The sequence below is a fragment of the Sceloporus undulatus genome, chromosome 1, assembly GCF_019175285.1.
Source record: "Sceloporus undulatus isolate JIND9_A2432 ecotype Alabama chromosome 1, SceUnd_v1.1, whole genome shotgun sequence".
NCBI lineage: Eukaryota > Metazoa > Chordata > Lepidosauria > Squamata > Phrynosomatidae > Sceloporus > Sceloporus undulatus.
In genome coordinates, this window is record NC_056522.1 from 150,036,638 (window position 1) to 150,064,551 (window position 27,914).

At 39.0% G+C, this 27,914-nt stretch overlaps 1 protein-coding gene across 1 annotated transcript in view; it reads right to left on the reverse strand.

Annotated features, from left to right (window-relative positions):
* NBAS (NBAS subunit of NRZ tethering complex) overlaps positions 1–27,914 on the reverse strand; it is a 254,362-nt gene that overhangs the window by 223,604 nt on the left and 2,844 nt on the right. The window contains 10 exon segments of the mRNA XM_042464384.1: positions 1,778–1,843; positions 4,751–4,895; positions 15,606–15,704; positions 15,794–15,927; positions 17,039–17,172; positions 18,876–18,919; positions 19,124–19,171; positions 21,765–21,842; positions 22,820–22,856; positions 24,427–24,481. Of these exon segments, the coding sequence (XP_042320318.1) occupies positions 1,778–1,843; positions 4,751–4,895; positions 15,606–15,704; positions 15,794–15,927; positions 17,039–17,172; positions 18,876–18,919; positions 19,124–19,171; positions 21,765–21,842; positions 22,820–22,856; positions 24,427–24,481 (840 nt within the window).

Here is a 27,914-nt window from a genome sequence, read left to right on the forward strand (position 1 = left end):
CTGTTCCAGACAGGTCCTGTGGTATATTTTAAGATTGTCAGGAGTAAACAGATCACAAAGCAGCACACTGCTTCTAAACTATGGCTTCTTCAAACTCAGGCAATCATCTAGAATAGAATAGGATTAAAGGTATTCTCCTCTGACAAGGTTGTCATGTCATTTCCCACTGTAAGGGGCAACATTGTCAAAGACTACTCTGTGGGTCATGTGGCCAGCATGACTGCACAGAACACTGTTTACCTTCCCACCAAAGTGGTGCCTATTTATCTACTTGCATTTACATGCTTTCGAACTGCTAGATGGGCAGAAGCTAGGACCAGTGATGGGAGCTCACCCCATCATACAGCAATTAGGTCTTGAACTGCCAACCTGCTGATCTTGCAATCAACAGTCAGCATCTTAACCACTTGAGCCACCTGATCCCTACAAAGAATAGGACTGGATAAACAAAAGGACTTCATTTTATTTTATTTATATTCTACTTTTTTTAAAGTGTGAAATCATTTTAAAATATGACTATAAAACCAAAAATACACTCACCCCAATAAAAATAACTCCTTGCAACTAGTTAATCATTAAATGTCTGTCTGAATAGGTGGGTCTTTGCCTGCCTGCCTGCTTGCTAGTAAAAAGGGCCCAACCTAGCCTCCTATGGAAGGGATAAGGCATAAGCCCTGGGAAGGCTCTCTCATATGTCCTCACCAGATGAGGCTATGATAGTGATGTGACCAAAAGAAAGTCCTCCACCCAAAGATGTTAAAACATTGACAGGTTCATATAAGGGAGGAAATATCTTTCAAATAGCCTGGACCTAAGCCTTTGAGAGATTAGAGTAGTTTACGGAGATACAATCTATATGCTAAGGATGATAACAAAAATTCCATGATCTGTCTGGGAAATATAAAGTAAGCCCATTTATCTCATCAGAATTCACACTGGCTTTACCATAAAAGACCATTTCATTTTACTGCAAAAATTGGGTAGATAAAATATTGGGAACAAACAATGACTATAAAAGATTTTCTTCCCGACGTTTCACCAGTATCTGTGGCTGGCATCTTCAGAGAATGCTTGCCTGGAAGAAGTGAAGCCTTCGACTTCAAAATGCCTATAAATAAATAACAGAATGTGTGCGTACACATACATGTGTCTGTGCATATGCAAGTATTTGTGCTTCCAAGCTCTCACTTTTGTCAGGAGATGTGGTCATTTACTACAGGGTCATTAGGTGGAAACGGCGACAAGCAAATATGCTGCAAATATGCTATCCTGAATATGATACACTGCAGACAACTTAGGAAATAACAGGTAGTTCTATGCTGCCAACTTCATTATATATATAGAAGCTGTCAGGCAAAATCATGGAAAACTTTGGAGCAGGTTTTATTATGCTGACAATATTCAGCTCTATTCTGGGTGTCTGACAGCTAGAAAATAGGCTGGATGAGGGTTAAATGAATCCATATAAGACAGAAATGACTGTGGTCGGGGATATTTCAGTTCCAAAGATCCCAGTAATGATGAAATCCACCCCCTTGTAGTTGAGTAGGAATATAACCTAAGGGCACATGCCTTGTTGTGTAACTTTTAGTAGACATCAAAACCAATGATGCATCATTCCACGGTTGAGTGGCTCCCCAAGAGATATGGGAGCCTGGTAATCATCCTTGTTTTCAAAATTACAAGTAGAGGCTACTGTAAGATATTTTGTGCAGAGACTGCTCTTGACATATGTTGCCTTAAAGAAAAGCAATGACATACACACACCCTCCATTACCTGTTCTCTTCCTTGCCTGCCGTAAAATTTGAGATTCATAATCTTGAACAACGACCTTCTCTTAGCCTGTTGAGAGAACAAAACAACCTCAAAAATTCACTTGTACTGTAATATGTTTTGTTTTCATTCTAAGAAGCCAAAACAAATCATAGCAATGGCAAATAAAATAGCACAGCTTCTCATTTAAAAAGTGTGAAGACTTCAAGTCTTTTCTAAACTATATATGCTAGAAAATGTTCAGGGTTCTTGGTAATGTTTCTGATTCTACTTCCAGATGCAGCTTTCAACTAGCATAATATCATGCACAGGAGGATACAGTTAGGATACTCGTCTACTTTTCCCACTGATTTTTCTCACATTTTCCTCAATGCAGAAAATCCATAACAAGAAGAAAGAAGATATACAGAATGCTTTTTGCATTACAAAATGCAAAAAATGTGTGGCCCTTCCAAATACATTCTAGACTTAATACAATAACTAAAACAAAAATAGATGGACTTTTCCATTTCTGTGCTCTTTCAGAGCTAAGGAAAGAAGGTAAGTGCTCCAGGAAACTAATGGAGAAGCAAGTACATTTCTATACCGCTTATCAGTACTCTTAAGCACTTCCTAAGTGGTTTACAAAGTGTAAACTAATTGCTCTCAATAGGCTGGGTACTCATTTTAATGGCCTCTGAAGGATGCCAGGCTGAGTCAACCCTGAGCCCCGGCTGGTACTGAACTCACAATCTTGTGTTTTGTGAGTGAGTAGCTGCAGTACAGGCATTTAACCACTGTGCCACCAGTTTCCACAAGAAACTCATGTTGTTGATTTGACATACTGTATAAAATACTTCCGGCCTTCTAGGTCCAGATTGCCTGGGTGACTGTCATAAACTCAAATAAAGGCCCCAAACACACGAGCCAAATAAGGCAGATTCTGACCACTTTGGGGCTGTGATGTTTATATGATGCATGCTCCCAAAGTGGCTGGAAGCTGCGTGGAGGCCATGCCAAGCTGGGGAAAGCCAGCACTTTCAGGTGCAGGGTGCTTGGGGCTAGCTGTGCAGTTGCTGCGGTCCTGATTCAATTTTAAATGAGTGTTAATTGCCCTTCATTGCTGTCTGCTTTGGGCCAAAGACTTCCATCTTCCATTCAATTCTTCCATATCTATGTCAAATAATAATAATAATAATAATAATAATAATAAGTTTTATTTATAAACCGCTATTCCGTGTTGATCATAGCGGTGTACAGGTAAAAATTGCAATATCAAATACAAAATACAGGATAAAAATTGCAATACATAAATAAAACTTCAATAAAAACATTTCAAAATACAGATTAAAACCATACATCAAATCCAGGCCAGCTAAATGTGCTCAATAATGCTGTACATACAGGGGGGAGTCATATATCATCAAGGAGCATCGGGGAAGGCTTGCCGAAACAGGAAGGTCTTAAGTCTCTTTTTAAAGAGATCCAGGGAGGTGACGGAGCGGAGTTCCTCAGGAAGGGTGTTCCAGATCCCAGGGGCCGAGATGGAAAAGGCCCTCTGTGAGGTTGATACATATCTCGTTATCGGGATCCTCAACAGATTCTTCCCAGACGACCTGAGTATGCGGGGCGGACTATATGGGGAGAGGCGGTCCTCCAAGTACCCTGGGCCCAAGCCATTTAGGGCTTTATCGGTTATAACCAACACCTTGTATTGTTCCAGGAAGTGAACAGGCAGCCAATGGAGATCATGCAGAATTGGTGTTATATGGCCAGCCCTGGAACATCCAGTGACCAACCTAGCTGCCATATTCTGCACTAGCTGAAGTTTCTGGGTTTGGTACAAGGGTTGCCCCATGTAGAGCGCATTACAGAAACCCAACCGAGAGGTTACCAGAGCATGTACCACTGTTTCAAGGTCCTCCCGGCCTAGGTAGGGTCGCAGCTGGTGTATCAGCCAAAGCTGGTAACAGGTGCTTCTGACCGTCGCATCCACCTGAGAAGTCAGCTGGAACGACAAGTCCAAAAGCACCCCCAGACTGAGAACTGAGTCCTTCAGGGGGAGTGTGACCCCATTCAGGACAGATGGACAAATTTCACCACCCGGACCGGGCGAGCCTATCACTAATACTTCCGTTTTCTCTGGATTCAAGCTGATTTTGTTTTCCCTCATCCAGCCCATTGCCGACTCCAAGCAGGCATTTAGAGGAGAGATGCCATCCCTAGTCACTGCATCAGTAGGAGACACAGAGAAGCATATTTAGGTGTCATCAGCGTACTGATAACACTGCGCCCCATGTCTCCGGATGATCTCTCTCCAGACTGCACACACACCTATGAAGAAGATTGTCATTTTCACTAACCAATTAGCTTCTCTTGCCCTAAGGGAGGAGCATGTAATGTGCAGCCCATGGGCTATATGCAACTCATGGATGATGTGAAACCACTCTACCATCAAGTCCTTTACAAGTCCCCTGAAGATCCTAGATTCTCATGCAAAATTTTAATATGATTTTTCAGGAAAAACAAAAATGTTAAAAGGTGCCTCAAAACTGTAGGTGGGTTGACAATACTGGTGGTCAAATGTCACAGCACCCTTCTCGTACATGTAAAGACAGACTGTTCACATGTCATTCACACAGACTGTGCATCTGCCAATTGCACAACCAGTGTGTGTGTGTGTGTGTGTGTGTGTGTGTGTGACATCTAGAAGATCTGCCTTCATGTTTATAAACAGCAAGAACAGAGGAAGTAAAGACATATAAGATGGACAGGTAGAATGTGTTAACAATCGCAACCTTTTTAGTATTCAATTGGATATGTAGAAATAATTGCCAGTTATAGCCTTCCAGCAGAAACATATGGAATACAATGGACACAATTCTTTGGACAAAGGAAATAAACATCAACTCTACAGCATAGAACTGCTTTTTTAGAACAGATGTTCACACTTAAATTATCCTATAAAATATCTAAATATACTCAATTGATACTTACAGTCCCAATATCGTCTTCATAACTTGTAACTTGCTTGTAATAGGGTGATCCTGAAAGAACCCTCCACGCTGATAAACCACAGCTACTTGCTTTAGATGGGCCGCCACCATCATCATCTGTTTCACATCCACCTACAATCAAAAGTCTGTCCCAAAAGGATAACACAAGTTTGACTTTGATTGTCTCCAGTTCTCACAATCTGCTTTGTAACGATGAACAGTTGTCATTTTAAAACCATCACAACACTTCCCCATCAGTGGCAATTTGATGACTACTGAATTATTTATATCACACTTAAGAGTTCAATCATTTGGGCTTCACAATTTCACATTTCCTATTTCAAACAGTTATTCAGAGAAAAGGGAAGAAATAATGAAGTTTTATTTTATTTTTTATGTTTAAGTATCAAAGGCTGCAATCCTAGCAGTCTGCTATTCAAAGTAATTGCCTGTTATGATGTTTGTTAGTTTTCACAGAACTCATCTTCAATTAAAAAGGATGTGTGGTACGGAAGTACGGCATTGTTTTTTTACCCAGGCAAGACCATGACAGAAAATTCTGCATTATTCATCTTTTTTTTCCCAGTTGGCAACATATCGCCATCTAGTGTTTAAACTATATAGGAAGGATTTGAGGAGTATGTAGCTATAGATCTGTGGAGTATGCAGCTATAATGACTGAAGAACAACATTAACCAGCAACTCCCAACCCTTTGAATCCAACAAACGCACAGCATCAAGTTTTGCTTTAACAAGTCAAGTTACCACATAAACACAAACCAAATTCTTCAGCAAAATACTATAACAATACAGAAGTCACTTTACAACAGTCATTTCTTCAGAGTGTTCTGTTTACTGGATGATAAAGAGCAATAAAGGGTAGCAAGCCAATCTTGAGATGCAAGGTTGCAGTCTATGGACACTTACATGGAAGCAAATCTCATTGACTTCCGAGTAAATCTTTATCGGATTTCAGTATTAAGGTGTCACATAAAATCTATTACCATTTGGTTTGGTTTGGTTTGAAGATTTCTGTCCATCAAAATTACTTAAACATTTGAAAATACAAAATGGTAGAAACTAAGGTGAAAGTAAACTCTCACTCTCACAAGCTTTTGGAATTTATACACATACTTTATACTCCCGTAAACCCCAGCTATCATAGCCAATGGTGAAGAATTAGGAAGTTGTGAAATAGAGGACTTCAGGTTACCTAAGTTAAAGGATTTGGTGGGGATTTTTCTTTTTGTGCAGGGAGAAATATTTACATTTCTCTGAAATATTCTGAGGGATCACAAAAAGAATGAATTGTAAAGAAATCTATCGAAAACTAATTAAACCAGATGATGAACTAGTAATCTGTTTTAAGAAATCTTAAAGGAAAGTAATCTCATATATGGGTACCATCAGGTGGAGTTGCAAAGATGCACAGACCAAGGACCAGCACATGTACCAAAATTAAAGCTTATATATGCATTATGTATACCATGATTGGGGGGGGGGGGGAGAGAGAGAGAGAAAAGCATTATATAGCTGGTAATAACCTATTCCCACACTCATTCATATTTCATCAGTAATACAAAGTAACAGTCATAACAGGATGGCAAAACAATAGGATAATGTTAATAGTAAAAAAGAAAGAAAAAGTCTCTAAATGAAAAATGGTAGTGAAAGTAATAAAGAAAAATGGCTACAGTGTAATCTGAAGACTCATTTCTTACCTTTACAGTGGGCCCACTGTATCAGCAGACTAGCAACCCACAGATTCAATCACCCACGGATTGCCATGCCCCATATAATTCAATTGTGGCATCTGCATGAGGATGCGCAGACACAGACATGCACATGTCACCTCTCATTTGATAACATAGGTTGTGACTGTCCGCGTTTGTATCCATCCATGGGAGGGTGGAAGCAAACCTCCACTTATGGGAAGGGCCCACCATATATGCTTAATCTAATGTTTCTTACAATGTACAGCACATTGTAACTGAGCAACAATCTAGAATTTATTTATATTTACTTGCATCCCATGATGTTTTCAGTTATAATTTCAGACACAGGATGAAATTCTGTGAAAATTTCACAGAAAACCAGTGAAAAGGAAGCAATTATCCTTTTGTCCTATATGCCCCTGTGCTTTCCATCCTGAAAATCTCTTCTGGTAAGTTTGGAGGAGCCTCCAGAACAATATGGGAGGCATAGGAGGAGACTGCAGATAAAATGAGATGAAAACACGCCTCCCACATTCCCAGCAAGAGTACTCACTGGATCATTTGGAAACAATTTGAGGACCACAGTTTTCAAAAGCTTTTCTATTTAAACCTTTGGAAGAAGCAGTCCCCCTTTTTCTACTTAAGAATGATCCCTGGCAGCTCTGTGGAACTGCAGCAAATTGCTTCTGTGTTACTTGAAAAGACAGACTGTTAATGGTCAACTGTGATCATGCCAATAAAGGAGAAAATCCAACAGTCAGTCAATATACTGCCAATTGTAATAATGTTGGCAGAGAAACTCCTGACACAAAATACTGCCATGCCAAATCATCACCCTTACAAATGCTTTCCTTTTGGACTATCTATCACTCATCCCACTTCTCAAACCATGAGGTATGGCCATACGGTGCAGGAGTATACTGAGAGAAAGGGACAAAGTCCCTGCACACTTTTTAAAAGGATGCATGGACCACACTTTAATCTCACCAGAACTATAGCAAACAGCCTTGTGGCATTTTAAAGACTAAAATATTTGGTACTATTTCAGATGCCAAAAATGTCTGTAACTTTTGCTATGATGAACTTCCCCTATGGAAACATTGCCCCAAAGAGTATTGCAGAATAATTTGACTGAAGGCCAACCAGCTTCAAACCCTAGGCAAGCAGTCTGGGACCCCAAACACTTTCTCAGGATAAGCTGTAAGAACTCGTGCTAATATTGAAGAGAAACTTAAGATCCGTATTGGTTCATGTGACAATAATAAATGTGGCAATATATACATACACACACATACACACACACACACACCCATATACAGAACTCTTACAAATAACTTTTTATCATGTTTTTTAACAATTAATATATTTCTAAATGATATTCCAATGAGCCCTCCATATCCACAGATCCCTTATCCATGGATTCAACCATCCACAGTTTGAAAATATTTTAAAATATATGTAAATTCCTAAAAGCAAACCAAGATTTTGCCATTTTATACAATGGGCACCATTTTACTATGCCACTGTGTATAATTCTGCTCTGTTTCCATTTCTGCATTCCTATCCTCTATGATTAACAAGAAGTACTGGACTGGTGTGTGATCAATTTCCTCCTGGACTGCAACATAGAATATTTCAATTTCTTCTTCTTCTGCCTCTATATTTGAGCACAGACTTGGACCAATGTCATGATTCAGTCAGACTTTGCATTATGTCCTTTGACTGCTTTTCTATATCTCTCCTCACTATAAATGCCATCCCATTTCTTATTAGATTTTCATTTCCTGAGTAAAACACTATAGGCCTAAACAGATGGCCCTAAAGGGGTAGTGTCACGCCACCCCTTTGACCGCCAAATCAGAGCTGAAGTAACTGCCAACTGCAGCCCTAATCCAGCATTTTTTGAGCCAAAAAGAAGCAGCAAAACTGTGCTCTTTTTGACCTGAAAAAGGGGCGCCCTGGTCACTGCGGCCTCACTTTTTGGTGCTCCTTTTGGCATGTGGCATGTAGTTGCTGCACCACCTGAACACTGCAATGCTGCCCACCATCTGGCTGGGGGGCGGAATCGGGGCGTGTGGCGTGCAGCCACCACACCCTCACTCCACCCTGATGCCAACACTTTTGCCTGGTCTGTTTAGCCTCTATGCAGTTGTCTGACTCAAAATATCCCATTCCTGTCTACTTAATTTCACTCACCACAAGTACTGCAATATTTATATGTACCATTTCTTATTTTACTATGTCTAGGTTCCCCTGATTCTTGCTGCTCATATTCCATTTTCCTATAATACCGTATGTGTTGTGCAGCTTTTGATATTGCTTTGGCCTCTGAGCACATCAACAGCTGAACATGTTTTTGGCTTGATTCCTGATGTGTCATTAGCCACAGCACTACCCATAGATGTCCTCTGCTGTACCCCAGTACCTCACTGAGTTTCATCTTCTGGCACTAACTCTTGTTTCATTTTGGAATGTCTCATCAAAGGTTTTTCATGATAAAAAAAACCCTTCAAACTGAGCTTTACCATGTGTTCCCCACCCCTGTGATCTGAAATATTATGATGGAAGTAGCTTGGAGATGACAAAAGCTATATTGGCTAAAAAGACATTTCTTCAGGCAAGAAACTCCATCATTCACCTCAGGTTTGGTGGCTTCAGAAGGGAATCTGAGATGCTATCTTCCTATTCTTTTCTAGGTTGGAGAGCTCAGGTGGATAGAGGATGTTTGAGAAGAAGCCCAGGTTTAAAAACATTACAGAAGCTCAGAACGGTGGTGTATACCCCAGACTCATTTATAATGTAAACATGTTCTCTCAAGATAGGTGAAACTGGATGACAGCAAGAATAAACCTGCCGTAACAAGTTAGACAAAAATAATTTTCACCAAACTAAAGAAGACATACAGTATGTATCATTGCAGCATACACTTGAATTCTGAACACTTCACAGAGCAGAAAAAATACAGGACACAGCTGATGAAGCTATATTAAGATGATGAGACATAGAGAAATTAAAAGAACCTCAAAGCTTCACTAAAAGCCATGGATGGAGTCTAGACTCACTTATATATTATTAACATCTATAAGTCAAGAGCTTCAATAATAAAAAAAGAAGCTGACAGGTAGCCTGAAGCTATCAACAATCCAGATATTTTGAGTTAAATGTGCCTAGAATGCTACAACACATTTTACCCAATAGGGAGAAAAAGTTATCCAGAGCAATGCAACTATTTGTTGTTATTTTTAGCTTTATGTGCAAAAAGCAATAAGGCTTATACTAGAAAGGTTATTCAAAGTGTTTTTTTCCTTACTAAGCTACTAAAAAAATAAGCATAATATAAATAAGATGCACACTGTTCATCTGGCCTGGAGCTAATATAATATTAGAAGCTTAATAAGCTGAAATACGTGCCAAGTCTTGCAGTTTCATGAAAGCTAGGATCTTAGAACAACTCCAGGCTCTAATCTAAGATCTCGACTTATTCTGATCCTGGAAACCATCTTTGGTCAGTCTTATATAAAATGAATTTATGGTTAACTGGAGATTTCTTGAGTTAATTTAGAAACAGATGGCCTTCAGACAAAGGCACAAGCCGCATGCATATCAGCTTTTAAAACTGAAATACATTCAGACTGAACCAGGTCATATTTGCATACCATATTTGGGAACAATAAAATTTTAATTTTACAATACAATTTCCATCCAACCTATTGTCTCAGAACTCCAGAACAACAAGAATTCATGATAAGGAAATTAGCCATGGTATCTGATCTTCCCAGTCCTAGAGGTGATAGCAGTCGGGTTTTCCTTCCGCAACATGCCTGGGTTTTCTAGTGTGTCCCTTCTCTGCATTCTATTCTGGTTCCTGATTAGCCCCAACAGAAACAGAAAATAGGAAAGCACAGAATGCAAAGGAGTAGCAAGGTGGTTTTTCATTTTGTTTTGGAAAGAAAGTTAGCAACAGAAAGGTAGATTTAGAATGAAGTCGAAGAGAGATCTCAGAGATGCCTACATGGAGTAGAGACAGGAACCAGAAAAGGGGGGGGGGAATGCTCCCACGGCAGATATTCCCTCAAAGTCTATTTCCTGCCTATGGGATTGATGAGGAGGAAGCAACCCAATTCAAGATGTCTCCAGCACCATTGCTGGAATATGTTAATAGCTGTTTCATGAGAGATCAGATATCAGGGGATTATTTTCAAGGTTATTGTTTTTGGTTTTGTCATTTAAAAGAGGGGGACAAATGGAAAGAGGGGGGAGAGATGTGGCAATGAATTTGCAGTTATGAAAGTGGTGGCAGAAAGGGCCATACTCCAAGGGTAGGAATTGTGTGGCACTCTATTTGCGTATGAAATACCTCAGCATTCTTCACCATTGACTATGCTGGCTAAAACCTTTGCTCTTGGTATGTATGAAATACAGCCCTCAGCCTTCTCCACCATTGGCTATGCTGGCTAAGACGTTTGTTCTAGATGTCTATGAAATACAGCTCTCAGCCTTCTCCACCACTGACTATGCTGGCTAAGGCTGCTGAGAGTCGCAGTCTGACAATTGGCAGACAGCACAGTTCCCACCCCAGCAAAGTTATTTAAGCCGCTGTGTACCTTTCAGCAACCATTAAAATTCATAAGGCTCCTTCTTTCAAAAATGTACATGAAACTATTTTCATCCAAATATTATTCAAAATAACAGAGCCGAACGTATTAAATACAAGGGGGAAATGACAATGAAATCTATATGTATTAGTTTGGCAGAGCCATAAAATTAGATTTGAAGGACAGAGGTAACAATATATTTGCATCTCAATTCAGACGTAACAATAAATCCAGGTTCATTGTGATGAGAACAAATTGTGCTGGGACTGTATTTGTTGCTAGACAAAACAAACCAAAGGTCCAGTATACCTGCCCCTTCTCCCTTTCATCTCTCTTTTGCATGTGAGGGGGAAAGATAAGAAGCTTCCCTTTCAGGTCATGTGTGAAAAAAGATAGAAAATCAGGAGACAGTACATGAGCTCAAAAATCAGCACTGCTCATTTGTGTGGTTTCTCCCAGAGCAATATTGGGCCAGGTTCTGGGAGAAGGTTGACACAGGTATATGAACAAAACAGAGCTTAAATATGGCTTTAATACTGTATTTATTCCCATTAAAATATAAAATATGTTAGAAATATGATATGCATTTTAGAGAGATGCATATATGTCTCTTAGTATAATGCTGGGAGTGTTGAATGAAATATTATATACAGAAAAAGAGGCACCTTGAGGAAAGGAATGCAGGCTACTTGCAATATATTAAGTAAGAGGCACATTAATCAATTCATTATTTTGTTAAACCTCATCAGAAATGTGTACTATAAATAAGAAACAGAAAACGCTGGCCCTATGCTAGCAGTAGCAAACATGATGATTACATAAATGGAGGAATAATAGGAAGGAAAATGTATACGAACAGTGTAAAAAGCTGTCATTTTGCCTACCATCTTCTTACAGAGAAGAAAAAGTGGAACTGCCAAGAACAAAATCCTTTTTCATTTTTGTACTGGGATCAAAACATGTGAAAGACCCAATTCTTTAATACTGAGAAGCCCGGATCAAGTCCTGAATTGCAGTCCAGAGCTCAAAGGACAACTGCAAGCTACAGTCTGATAACTTAGAATAGTCAAATGATATATGTTGTGTATGTGATATGAATTATATAATAAAGAAATACAATAAAAAAGAATACAGTAGTCAAAGATAGTTTTGCTTTAAAAAGCCACATGAGAGAGAGAGAGAGAGAGAGAGAGAGAGACCCAAAAGAAGAAAAAAAACAAGAACTGGGATTTAATTGCTCTTAATGTGTAAGAGGAGAAGGATGGTTTACTGCTGGCTCATTCTCGTAGTATCTAACCACGCTTGGATATTACATCTAAAACAGTCTCCACAATTTTAATTGATTAATATCTACAAAAGAAAACCCTTTGCCTTTCTGAAACTGATTTTCCACTCTTTGGTCAGAGACAAAGCAATCTATTCAAGTCAAGGAACAACTTATTTCTAATCATTTATCCTCCCCTAGCCATTCTTTTCAAAGTGTTTAATCATCTGCATGTCAAGTATGACCAACCAAAGATGTGCCTGCAGATATAGCTGTATTAAGAAAAAGTTGTCATTCTGATGACAGCCATGTAACTTTCTCATCAAGTGGCTAAAATGGAACACTGTACCAGTGACACTGTGATTAAGGTGTGCACACGTGTTAATAGCATACTACATAATACTGCAGAACCTATTATAAACTGGAATATGTTTGCAAAAAAAAAGAGTGCTTTTCTTAAAAATATGTGGCTGACCTTTATATGATCTAGTTTTAAAAGGAAGTATAAAAGCAGCTTCAGGATGGTTTCAGCCATTGTAATTTGATCCCATGGCCAAAATACCCTAAAGGCACCAGATCCCGTCTAAATGTGGGCTATATTTTAGGGCAAGGAATTGGCAAAACCTCTGAGTAGTCTTAGCATAAGAAAACCCTGTGAAATTCTTGGAATTGTCATAAATCCATATGCAACTTGAAGGCACATACACATACACACACGTCAACTCCTAAAGCAGTGAACCAAGCAAAAGGTTTCCATAAAGCTCCTCCCGTAACACCAAGTAGTGCATTTCATTATATTCCAGATTCCCCACCAACTGCTTTGAAGAGCAAATAACTGATTTCTTAAATCCAGTCCTCACATCTCTCATATTGTCCACCAGCACAGTAAGTCTCCATTAAATCTTAATTCTCACCTTGGCTGCCCTCCTTTTCAGTAAATCTGTGCTCACAAGAATAAATAGGGAATGATGAAATTAATATTTTTACAACATGATTTTTTTAAAATATTAGCCCATGACAAATGTACTAGTATATCAACTTCAGCGTATGTTAAGTTCCTTATTTTTAATGATAAAATATTCCTCATTTCCTCAGGTATGTCGAGAGAAGACCCATACGTTTCTTGGATACCTGTGGTGAAAATCACCCTTCTCTGTGAAATATAAACAAGGATATGTGCTGCAATCACAATCAATGGAATCAATGTCAGTGAAGCCAGTCACTGTTAGTTAAGGATAATAATCCATCTAACTTTGCCTTTTTGACATATGAATGAAATGTTACTGCTTTTTTAATAGCAATAGCAATAGCAAGTACATTTCTATACTGCTTATCAGTGCACTTAAGCACTCCCTAAGTGGTTTACAACTGTAAGCTAACTGCCACCGACAATCTGGGTACTCATTTTAGCAACCTCAAATGGATGGAGGCCTGAGTTGAGCTTGAGCCCTTTTGCTGATATTGAACTTGCAACCTAATGGTTTGTGAATGAGTGGCTACAGTTCAGGCATTTAACCACTGCATCACCAGGGCTCCTCCTTATGTCTGACAGAAGGTACGGGGGACTCACCATGTGACATTGTATGGAGACTGAACATGTCCCCCTCTCCGCATGACTCCAGTGTTTTGACAAGGGATAAGTTTTACCATGAAAGCTTTAATTTATAGGTCAAATAGAAGAACTTTAAACTTTGTCCTACAGAACTCAACGCAATGTGTACCCTTAGGAGGGGTTTCATTGCTTGGTAAAAGGTCACAGTGTGATCAAACCCTAGAATCTAGTCTTTCCTTCCTTTCCTTGGGAAAACACAGAATACTACAAGCAAATGCAAGCTTCATTCATTCACAGAACTACAGTACAGCAATGTTCCCTGTTCTATTTCAATGAGAAGGCAGATGTCCTTGGCGGAGGCTGTAAAAACTACTGCAATCCCCTTCCTATGGCACAGAGTAATTCAACAATATCAGTTCTGCAGGATGAAATAATCCATATTCTCTAAGAAAAATGATTAATTTGTACATCTGGTATCAGCCTCCAAGGAAATCTATGGGAAAAGCAGACTTATTATGAAAGAATTGGACATGAAAGGCATATTTTCATCAGAGTGCAAAACCAAGAACTAAAATGAAGAACAACATTGAAATAAAACATATGCATCCAGTCTCTAGCAGTATAGTTTCAAAAGTATTTACTGTATTACTCTGCCTTTTATATCCACTATCTTAGCCTGACATATTAGGATACTAGAAAGCTTTGGTTATCAACGTCTAGCAGTACTGTTTGAGCAATGGGCAAAACTCCAAAATCCACAAGCAAGCTGGCTTAGAAATAAATCTGTTGCAAACTGAAAAGAAGCACATTAAAGAAAATGAATATCATCAATATATTTGCAAAAACATTAAAGACCAACACGCACACACACTGGGACAGCTTTTCTCTTTGCTTCAGGAAAATTACAAGGGCTAAGGATTCATCCAGCAATAAGTGTGATATTGCATCTATCATGGAGACCGCTTTGACTGCCCTGGCTCAGTGCTAGGGAATCCTGGGAATTGTAGTTTATTGTGGCACCAGAGCTCTCTGACAGAGAAAGCTAAATGTCTCACAAAAAGCAGTTCCCAGAATTCCCTAGCATTGAGCCAGGGCAGTTAAAGCAGTTTCAAACAGGATTGTTTCTGCAGTGTTTTGCACCTATAGCACTCCTGAAAGAAGCCCACCCAGCCTCTGTTTAAAGACCTCCAAAAAAAAAGAGTCTTTCCTCCCCATGAGGCTGTAGAACAGTTCTTACAGTAAAAAACATTCCTCCTAATGTTTAGGTGGAATCTCTTTTCTAGTCGTTTGAATCCACTGTACTAGTCTCTGGAGCAGCAGAAAACAAGCTTGCTTCATCTTGTACATGACGCCCCTTCTGATATTTAAAGATGGCTATCATGTCATTTCTGAGAAATAATGCAAATAAATCCACAAAATTATAGAGTGCACCCTTGCCTTATGTGGGGGATCCGTTCCAGACCACCATCATCCCGTGTAAGGCAAATATGCTCGGGCCCCATTGAAAACAATGGGGCTCAGGCATGTCGTGTGGTGCACCGCGCTGTTTTTACTTCCGTCGCATAAGCTGAAAGTTGCATAAGAGACACCCACATATGACACCGGTGCACTGTATTGCAATAATCTGATCCTTACTTTCCTCATTTTGTCTTATTATGTTTTATTTTTTAAAGAAAACCAAATTGCATACTTAATAATTATTAAAAAAAATTTCAACTAAACAAGCTTACCTGTGTGCTGGATGATAAACTACTGAGGTGATTCCATGAATATAATAGCTGCTAAAGCTGAAACTATGGCTCTCTTGGAAGCTCTGGTTTGTTCCAACACTAGATCAAAAAAGAAATCATTATTTATTTTACCAAAGCAGGATTCCCAATGAAATACTGTTAGGAACACTATATTACACGAGGTTTACCTGACAAGGTAGCTTTTTAGTTCACCACGATAGTTGATGACTAGCAGTTCAGCTGACCACTGGGCACTTGCTTTGTACTCCAGAAAGACGAGCCCTGCAATAGCATATGTCAAATCGCCTGGAAACGTGGTACCCTATACCAAAATGGGAAAAAAATTAAAAAGCAGGACCAGCCTTCAATAAACTGAGGAAACTTAGCAGGTCCCTTGCTGTTTAGATCTCAATAAGTAGCATCCTGTGGCTTAACACTAGTGCTCCTGGTAGGTTTATGTAGACCCAAGGCTGCTATCAACTTGGTTGAGAGAGAAATAATGTCCTCACACTTGAAGAATCTTTCACTAGAAACTTCCTCCTCCTGTTCTGTATCCAACCATCCCCCACCCTTTGCGCTGGACCATTCAGGGGCCAATGCATAAGAAAGAGAGTGGGAATCTATCTCTGTAAGCTCTCTAGAGCTTAAAGAGGAAAGATCATGTATAATTCCAGGTGAAACAGATCCCTTCAAAGAGGAATGACCTTAAGAAGTAGGAAGAGAATGTGGTATGGCAGACCTCTTGATGGCAATGGGCTGAAAATTCAATCTAGGATGCTTGGCAGGCAGTTTGGAGGGTTGAGGAGCAGATGAAGACAAACTACAATTTTTATACAAGGCAGATATGTCTCACTCAACATTTCTGCATACAATCACTACACAGATATTTCTTCGATGATGTACTAATTATGTGACATACAGCAAGCTAAGACTTACAGAGGTTCTTTTAGAAATTGTCCTCTTCTAAATTTTCAAGGAGGGACAACTGTGTGATGCACTGTCTATTAGAAAACCTCATTAGCGTATTCATGATTCAGTAAAATATACTGATTAAACCAATACAGTATATAAAACTTGTGACCAAAGGGGGGAAAAATCTTCCTTGTAATGTAAACATACCAGTTCAGGTACTAAATTATTATTATCTGGAGCAGCTAGTTTTGAAGTGATAAGTACAAGAGCAGCAATTTTAGAGCAAAGCATCAATGGCTTTGTTGGCATAAACAGAATTAATGTGCTTTGATTAAATCACGCAAACAGTGAATGCAAATGTACCAATAAACATGTAAAATAAGTATTCAACAAAATGAGCAATAAAGTGTTCACAAAGTAAACTCTCAATCATAATACTGAATATTTACACACTAACAGTCAAGAAGCTTCTATCTGCATGCAAACTGAACATGTAACATCTTGAAAAGAAAAGTAAGTACCGGTGAAATGACCAAGAGTTCACTGCCGACCAAATCAAATACTCTCACAGTTCCTGTGCTTTCACCGTAGGCAAGCAAAGTGCAATCGTGGCTCCATGCCACACGTCTCCACTGTGGGTTGGGATCCTTTGGGACTGCAGGGGTAAGCAAAAGATTTTTCTTTTCTTAATGAAACTAGAGCTTAAGTTACATGTGGTCAGTGTTACTATCTCTTAAAAAGCTAAATAAAAAGCATTTATTCATAGCTATGGCAACATTTTTTTTCTAGTGCAGACATAGCATTGTTGATCTCTAAACCAAAGGTGGGCAACTTTCCCAAGTCTAGTAGCTAAACACACTCACCACCACCTAGGATCACCACATGTTCCCCCTCCAAGCTAAAAAAAAAACAATTTGAAGAAGGCCGCTTGCACTTGCTAGGAGCCATAGGGTAATTGTTCCAACTTTTCCTCTCCCCATATAACCCCAATGTGATTATGCCCAAATAGGGCTTTTTCTTTTCTTTCTAAAGCCATTTTGACCAGAAGTAAATTCCAATTTTGAAAAAATCACTTGGACTTACAACAACACAGGATGAGAGAGGGATTTAAACATTAACCCATGTGACTGTAGATAGGCCCACATGCCCTTTCGTAAAAATGAGGTACAAGAGAAACTAGGAGAGCTACACAACAGAGAATCTGGTGGTGGGGGGACATAAGTAGCCTGCATTTGCCCAGCTCTTTCCTGCACATGAATTGCCTTAGGAGTAAGCCTGATAACAAGAACCAAGCACTCCAATTTTTAAATAGCAAGCAGGTGAATGCCGCTGAAAGGTAAACTTAGTGGGGACAAGAGTGAGAAGTGATTATAGAAAATTGCTTCCACAATACAGAGACAGTAGAATCTCTTGGTAGCTACAGCAACATATTGCTACTTTTTGCTCTAACATTGGTAATAACTTGGATATCAAAACCTCCCAACTTCCTTCTTCTAAAGGTATTATATTTTGAAAATTCACAATATTTATTTATCTAAGTAATACCCTGTTTTCCTCCAAGTGCAGGACCCAAGACACTCTTCAACATGAATTAAGACAAACCACATTTAAAATATTATTAAAAAGCAATTTTAAAACCTGTAAATAAGCTATCCTATTAATACCAAGCACTGAGTTAAAACAGTTTTAAAATACTTTTTAAACTTAACAAAAAGGGAGGGGGGAATCAAAGAGATAACATTAGTAGATTGTACTGCAGCAGCCCAGATCAGAACTTGAACAATTACATCAGCAAACTACCAATTTAAACATTAAATATTAGAATGCTGAGAGCAATAAAGCATACATAGGATGCATCCACACTGCAGATATAATCCAGTTTGAGGCACTTTAACTGCCATGGCTCCTTCCTATAGAATCCTTGGATTTGTTGTTTGTTGTGGCATCAGAGCTCTCTGAGAGAAAGCTAAATGTCTCACAAAACTACAAATCCCTGAATGCCATAGCACTGAGCTGTGGCAGTTAAAGTGGTGTCAAACTCCATTATTTCTGCAGCGCAGATGCAGCCATAGTGAAAGAAAAAAAATCCAAAATTAGAGGCCTGGTGGAAGAAGAAGGATCTAGTCTGGCATCTGAATGTGTCCAATAAGAGTGCTAGGCAGATCTCCCAACTGAAGTGTCCCAATAGAGATGGGATGGTGTCACTACACAGCAAGCTCATTTCTGGTAGATAGCCATTACACTAGAGACAGCAGTATCAAGAAAACACCCGCTGAACACCATTATAATGAGTCAGGAACACATTGCTGTATTTTTGATCTAACGCTGTTATAAATTTGGGTATCAAAAGTTACATACCTTGACATTTTCCAATAACAGACCCAAACTCATCTTTTGCAGACCTGAAACAAATGAAATTAATATATAATATTTCATGTAATACATGTTTGTCATTAATTATAACAATGTTGCTTATTCTCTGTTTAAGCAGCAATTCCCAAACCTGAATCCCTAGGTTAGATTATTTGACTACAAATCTCCAAAGCCCTACTGAACAAAAGCAGAAGCACCAGATCTGCCCAATACTGCTGTGCTGTTTTCCTTACCTTATCTCTATGCATTGGTCCTGAACAGCTGCTAATAGTTTTCCATTGCTGAAGAAGAAAAGAATGGGATATTTTTTAATATATTCCAAGAGAATAAACATTTCACAAGTAATAGTCAATAACAGACTTTATGTAGTCAAAGTCTTAAATCTAAAGTTAACAGGAGATAGCATATCTAAGCTAAGGAACCATGAATCATATCATCATATACTAATATCAGAACTAACTATCATTAGTCAAAAAGAGTGTACAGTGGGTCCTTGGTATTTGCTGAGGTTTGGTTCCAGGACCGCCACCATTCATGGATACCAAAATCAGTGCATGCTCAAGTCACATTGTATACAATGGCATAGTGAAATAGTGTCCCTTATATAAAATGGCAAATCAGAGTTTTCTTTTTGGATTATTTATTTATTTAGAATATTTTCAAGCTGTGGAAGGTTGAATCCATGGATGCCGAATCCATGCATATGCAAGGCCAATTATATTATCAGAATGCATGAGGACAGAGATTAAAGGTTTGTTGTTATATCATAAATTTATGGTGACCCTATGCTAGGGATTTCTTGGCAAGATTTATTCAGAGGACATTTGACACTGACTTCCTCTGAGGATGAGAGAGTGTGACTTGCCTAAGGTCATCCATGGCTGAATAGGGATTTGAAACCCGATCTCCCGATGTCATAATTATTTATTTATTCATTTATTTATTTTATATGTCACTTTTCATCTAAATTGGACTCAGGGCAGCTTACAATTTTTTTAAAAAAACTGTACAATTTTAAAAGCACAATTAAAAACAACACATTAACATAACAAGTTAAACATATAAAATCATTAAAAACATACAATAGGTGCATCTACACTGCAGAAGTAATGCAGTCTTATGACACTTTGAGTGTGGAAGCACCATCCTATGGAATCCTGGGATTTGTAGATTTACAAGGTCTTTAGCCTTGTTTGCCAAAGCCTCACAAAACTACAAATCCCAGGATTTTTTAGGATGGAGCCATGGCAGTAAAAATGGTGTCAAACTACATTATTTCTGCAATGTAGATGCACCATAAGTTAAAAATGGAACTGCCGCCAAAAGAACGATAGGGAGGGGGGCCTAGCCTCTCGTGGTAGGGAGTTTCGGAGGGTCTTAGTCCAATACTCAAAACATTGCCCTTAAGATAAAGAGTACCCTGGCAGAAGAGCATCTCCTTTTCATCAGCTTGTAACTTTTATTTATTTATTTATTTACAGATATTTATTTATTTATTTATTTATTTGAAATATTATAGCACTTAAACATTTGTATTGCATTTGTAATTGCAACATAACTCACAGAAAAGCCATGTTTTGCTGCCTTTTCTCTAGAGCAGGGATTCCCAAACTTTGGTCCTCCAGATGTTTTGGGACTTCAGCTCCCAGAATTCCTGACAGTTGGTCAAGCTGGCTGGGGCTTCTGGGAGCTGAAGTCCAAAACACTTAGAGGAACAAAGTTTGGGAATCCCTGCTCTAGAGCGAGGGCCCAGAATACAATAAAACTGCTCTGCTAATAGAACTGTTTCCCACAGAAGAACCAGAAGAGGCTCCCTCCTGCTGCAGCACCCCAATTTCTCCAAAACCTGCTCCAGATAGGTGTACTTCTAGCTGGAAAACTGTCCAGAACTGGGTTTGGGGCAAGTACTGCTGAAAAGTGAAAGGAAGTCTCATCACATTAATGGTTGGGAGCTAGCGTGACATTGCTTTTGGCCAATGAGATAAAACTGGAAACTGAAAAAAGGCATACTTTAAGGCTCATTGGTAGAAGTTCATTTTTACAATTATTGTCCTTTGTACAACTTGCAAGGTAAGGAAGACAGTGCTTTTTCTCAGCCTAGCTCACTTCAGATGAGACATTCAACAAGCATCAAGTCACTAAGCTCATTCTTAGTATCCCATCATTTGTCTTTAAAATGGCAATGAATACAACACACCAAGTTCCTTCGGGTGCTAGACTATTACTCAACAAGAAAGGAAACTCGCAGAGAATGGTCTCATGTATATGGTTTGAATGCTTTCATAAAATAGCTTTTGACAAGTCAGCTGGATTTCTCTTCCCAATACTCCTGTCAATACTAGCTGTTGTTATAGATTTTGAATTCAAAACCCGAGGGAAATAAAAGCCTCTGCCGCCTCCATTCATACAGAGGTTTACAGACAGAAACCTCTAAACCAATTCCTATTGCCAAACATTTCCTTGGAGGACATTCCCACCATAAGTCATGTTATTCATTCTCCACTTGAATGACTGATCTGTTTCCAACTACTGCACTTCCAATTCAAAATATAAATTATTGTTTGGGAGAAATCCTCTTGCTCCCTTGCTGAGCTGTATGCAAGGTGATTAGAAAAGAAAGGTGCAAATCCGAATAAGAATAGCTTTACTTTTGCACCATTCTTTTTGAATCACATATTCTGAAACTCATCTATACTCGCATTTCCAGAAATACAAAAATGAGGCTGATTATTAAAATTATATATACTGCAAAATTGAAACAGATCACTCATACAAAGATGCTAATACAAATACAAAGCTGCAGGTTTCTTCATGCTTAACTGATGGGAAGTGAGACTCACATTCAAAAAGAGGGGGGGGGAAGTTGCCACTTACCTTGCAAGCACTAAATGCCAGTTGATCTGTTTATTGACCAGGCGGATGAGTCCAACAGGGAGAGAAGATTTTGCAGGACTAAAAGTACAAACAGGCTTATGTTGGAGTGTTAAAAAGCTCATACAGTTGAATTTTTGAATAAGTACAAAACCTTATGTTAGAAGATGCCAGATGAGGGCCAGGTTGTAGGATTCAGGGGTAGGAAGCAATATTTACAATTACACTCATCCAAAAATGTGGCCACATTGCACCTGTCTTGCAATAGTACTGCTCAAACAGGGAATAAATGGCATCACTTTTATACTGTTTAAAATCTGAAATGCTGCAAAATCAGAAACTTTTTGGGCACTGACATAATGCCACAAGTTCAATTTTTTAAATGTACACATACTTTGGCTTATGCCCAAAATTATTAAAAATGTTGTATAAAATTACAAAATTCAGGGTATGTATGGAAAGAGTATATGAAACATAAATGAATTTCATGTTTAGATTTGAGTCCCATCTCCAACATATCTCATTATGTACTGTATATGCAAATAGTCCAAAATCCAAAAAAAAAAAAAATCCAAAATTAGAAACACCTCTGGTCCCAAGCACTTTGGATAAGGGAGACTCAACCTAATGTTTTACCTTGTCATTCAGCCTTTGAAGAGTTGATATGGCTTTAGCTTTATTTTGTTTTAAGGAAAACCTGGCTCTAAATGACTGTAACAGTGAAAATATCTATAGAAAGGCAGATGTTTTAACCTTTTATAATGTTTCAGATCAGATCCACATTCCCCAATAGTTACTGTATTTTAAAAAAATAAATAGTTACATAAAGAAAATTATAAACTGACACCAATTCAGTAAGCGAACATGTACAAAAATATCAATTTCTGTTCTTTTTATTTAACACAAGCTATTTTCAAAGATTAAAACTTCAGAACAGAAGTCCACTATAGCAACTGAATGCTATTATGGTGACCAGCTGGCTAAAACAATCCTTTGTAAATGTGGTCTTTTAAACCAACCTAAGACAGGATTCGGTTATGTTTAAAAAAGTGACTTACCTGTACCATAAATAATGAAGCAAAAATAAGGCAGGGCCTATAAAACAAGAAAATATTTAGAGACAAAGACTCTTTTTCAAATTTGGGAAAGTATGGCCAGAAGAGGCTACTTTTCTGTGGACAATTGGTACCTCTCTTCTCTGGATGTATTCTACAGAAAAAGATGTGAACACACCAACAAATCTTGAAATGGAACCTCATGCTTGTTAGCTTCAGTTTACCTTAGTTATTAATTTTGTAATGGGAAGAAATAGAAGAAGGAGGAGGATTTGCTCTGACCCAGTTACTACATTCTCCAGCTATGAGTAGCCAACATTGAGCCCCTTCTTTCTTCTGCTTGGGGGAAAGGGGAGGGTTGTGAATCTTCCCTTTTTCTTCCCCTGATCTAAGCCAGGAACCTTATGATTAGTCCTTATCAGAAGAAAGCACAGGAATCAGAGATGAAGAATTCTTTTTTTCCCACCCATCAAAGAAACAGAGGGAAATCCTCTTTCCTTACAAGGCACAAGGCCCAGAGAGGAAGAGGACAACACCAGAACCTCTGCGGGCTGGATCCACTATGACCAGATTAGGCCAATGGGCAGAAGTCCCAATGTTTGGCATACCACTTTAAGAACAGTCTTCAACTCTGTGTGTGGCTACTCCACTCATGAAGGTCAGAGTCACATTAAGACAGAGGAATAGCCATGATCTACAACTGTTGGTCGTATCTCAAATTCCAAATATCCTCACCATACAATGAAAGGGCAGGCCACCAGAAGGCCCCAAATGTTATTCCTGGAGATTTTCAGAGCCTCTAGTTCCCATAGATACCAGAAGACCAATGAATTAACCCCACACACACACTAAGGCTGCATCCACACCACAAAAATAATCCAGTTTGACACACTTTAACTGCCATAGCTCAGTGCTATGGAATTCTGTGAATTCTTGAGGCACCAGAGCTCCTGACAGAGGGGGCTAAATGTCTCACAAAATGACAGTTTCCAGAATTCCCTAGCACTGAGCCATGGCAGTTAAAGTGGTATCCACCTGGATTATTTCTGCATGTGGATGCAGCCTATATTAGGACCAGACTCGGGACAAAAAGAATGGCTCAGAGAGAACAGAAACAGATGGATTTGTCTCCTCCACCAGAGCTGTCACAGAATGCCACATTGGTCTGTTGTGATAAGTCATTACATGTATCTAAGCGGAGGTGCCACTAGGCTGGAAATATCAGTTATAAATCCCGATGTCTACCTATAATACATATAGCTATGGTGACTTAATATATCAAAATTGTCTATTCTTATATGATACACTGTACAAGTTTGCAGAAAATTGTTAAGAGATCTGAAGAACATCCAACAACAAACAGAACACCTATATAAAGGAAATTGATACGATCTTGTCAGAAAAAGAGAGAAAACAAATTAAAGAGCATGAAGAAAGATGCATTACCCAACAATTATTATGCAACGCATGTTGCACTTGGCCCCTAGAACAATAGGTACATGATAACAGATAACAAACTGTATAAACAAATCCAATGAATTCACACCCCATTCATTTCAGCCACACAAGATCCACTAAGCAATCCATCAGCACAAGCCATGCATATTTACCTGTAATTGCTCTAGTGATGATAAATGATGCTCCATGCTTCCGGTTGCCTCTTGGCTGCAAATTACAAGAAGGGAGTTAGTTTGCAGCAACTGGTCCCGTTATTCATTGGCCTTCCAAATGAATGGGGTTTATGAATTATCAGTGGAGCTGAGCAAGTATTTAAAATTCTGTTCTGATTGTAGCTCTAAGTACTCTCAGAAAAAGTTTTGCACGTGAATAATTCAGCCTGTTCAACACTTTTAAGCCAAGTGAGGACTGTCTTGATGCTTAAAGAGATGGCCACAAGTCCAAAATATGCAACAAGATCAATGCATGTGGCAAAGTGTACCCACATATGATAAATACCTCTTATTTACAGAAGCTTACACAGGATTCAGTGCTACACACAGAGCTTCATTACTAAGCGCTACAATTATTGGTAGAAAGTACAAATCTCAACAGAGCCCTGAGAAATAAAAATTTTAGCATAAAGAAAAGCATACATAAAAAGGAACCCCGATCTGGATTAGCAAAGAACCATTAGATCGGTGCACTAGATGAGATTGAGCCAGGGTTATAATATCTATTTGGGGGTGTTTGCTTTTGTCTTTTACTAAACCCCCACAATCTACTAACCTGAACCTGTGGCAAAACTCAGACTTCTAGAATTAAAAAAGTTGAGCCAAGTAATTTCTTCCAACTAGCAGAGTTCATAGCTCTTCCACACATAAAATCTATTTCTAGTTACTCAAATATTTTAGAGGGGTGGGGATGGCAGGGTTTGTATTCATGCTAAGAAGTCAGAAATCCCTGTAAATCTAGTCCAAGCTATCCCAATATCTTTTAGCTCACCCCTATATTGGGTGATAGGACCTCAACATGGGGAGCAGTTGACTCTTCAGGTCTTTTGGACTATTTTATAATGTATATTATATTTGTTGTTGTTGTGTGCCTTCAAGTCATTTCAAGCAAACCTATCCTGGGGTTTTCCTGGCAAGATTTGCTTTCCCCTGAAGCTGAAAGCATGTGACTTGCCCAAAGTCACACAATGGGTTTCATGGCCAAGCTGGGAATCGAACTCTGGTCTCCAGAGTCATAGTCCAACACTCAAACCACTACGCCATGCTGACCCTTCCCTGTATCATAGGTCCCATACAGACAGGCCAAAATAAAGCTGCTTCGGGTCACTTTGGAGGTATGCTGTTTAAATGATGCATGTGTCCTAAGAGTCCGGAAGCCACGCCAAAGCCACGCTCCAGTCCTAAGGACTGGAGAACAGCTTTGGCACAGCTTCTGGCCTCTTAAGATGCATGTGTCATTTAAACAACATACCTCCAAAGTGACCCGAAGCAGCTTTATTTTGGCCTGTCTATATGGGCCCATAGGCTCACAAGGCAGCACACAAATAAAACCAATTGAGAACAATTAAACATTAAATAATTTAAGCATTAAAATAAATGCAAACAGTTAAAACCTATACCAACTTGAACAAAATGATTACACCTCACAGTTTTTAATAGAAATCCATGTTTTAACTTGACCCTGGGGAAATGCCAGCCTAGGCACCAACTGGGCCTCCTAGGCGAGAAGGCTGTCCACAACTGGGGTGTCACAGCACAGACGGCTCTCAGACACATCCTCCCAAAGAGTACTATTACAGTTTCCACAATCCCCTACCACTGGCTATGCCAACAGAGACAGATGGGATCCTAGCACCAACCATCAGAACTTATTACAGTGATTATTAGATTTTGGCTTTCAAGGTAACCAGAAGTCTACGTTTCTTGCCACTTGACAACAGTTTGCTCCTTGGGATGGATTATCCGTTATTCTTCACCTTGTGGCTATGTCTGCCAAATAGATCTCACTCACAGGGATGTGTTTGATCTTGGGCAAGAATGAGTCTTTGGTGTCAGTTTTGATTAATTACAACAAGGCTGAAGTCACCACAGAGAGAAATGGCCAATTCCTTTGCTATGTGGTGTAGTTCCCACCTTGTTTCTCCAGCACTGGCTAGAGAAACAAGCTTTATCCCCTTTATGCCTGTTTTCTATGTCGTTTTTATCCTCCCTCCCATATGAGTATTCTGTCACTTCTAAGCTAATTACAAACATGTATTTTCAAGGAACCTTTTTAAAAATGTGTTTGCAACTTCAATATTGAAGCCTTAGATACGAATCGTGCCCCAACTCTGTCTAACTTGAAACGTCACGATGACACCATATTAGATTTATATAACAAAGAAATCTGCTCATTAGAAAGAATACATAGCATATCTGAAGATTCATTAAATAAAGGGCAGATCAATGGAAGTAATTAAGGTTCAGTCTATTGCCACTTACTTAGTAGTAAACTCGCAATGAATTTGTGTATGAGTCCCTATGTGTGTGTGTGCATGCACGTGCGCACATACACACACACCTTTAAGTTGCTTTTCAGCTAATAGTGACACCCGTTACTTTTCATAGCTTTCTTAGAAAGGAATATTCAGTAGTAGTTTGCTATTGTCTTTCCTTTGAAATTTAGTATGCAACACTTGGCATTCTTAGCTGGTCCCTCATCCACGGAAGGGCTTATTTCTGAATAAGCATGAAGCGGATTGCTACATAAAGCTGCATGCAGTACTATTCACATAATGAGATTATGTTCCATAGAATTCAGTTGGACTTACATTGGAATATACACTCATAGAATCAACGTGCCTGACAATTACTGTTGCAGTGACATTATCCACAGGGAGACCCGGGAGATATAAATTATTATTATTATTATTATTATTATTATTATTATTATTATTATTCCATTTGTGCAACTTGCTTGGAAGTGAACCTCAGAATGCACAACATTTAACTGAATTCTAGATATAATACAGATAATTAATATGTGGCCATTCCGGTGTTGATGGACTTTAGCTCCCAGCATTCCATGAGGCTGATAGGAGCTACAATCTACAACATCTGGAGGATCAGTTCCCCTTTTCCTGCAATAGAGGACAGAGTTTCTGAAGAACAGGGAAATACATGCACATGTGAAACAGACACCAGTCCTGCACAGCTGGAAGGACAAAGGTGACACCAAATGGAAGGACAAAGGTGACACCAAACTCCACTCGCTTGGCCATGCCTTCAGCCTGCACACAAAGGGTACTCGATTTGTGCAGGAACACAATCCATACCCGCCATGTCCCAAAGGATAAACAAGTATTGGCTTCTGTGCAATACACTGAATGTGTAGGTCTGTGACAAAAGGTTACTTCCACACTATCTTCTTTGCAGAGTCATCATATACCTTTTGTTGTCTAAAGTGAGTTTTTGTCTTTAACTCACCCCGCAGTTACCTCTTTGCTAGTTATGTGTTGTATTTTTAAAAAACTTACTTGCCTTCTATCTGCCTGCTTCTAAACCATTTCATATTTGCTACAGCATTTCCCCTGACTTTTTGACAGCTGCTTTGAGCACCTGTGTGTCAAAGGCAGCGATACCACACTTATATTTGATTATAGGGGGAC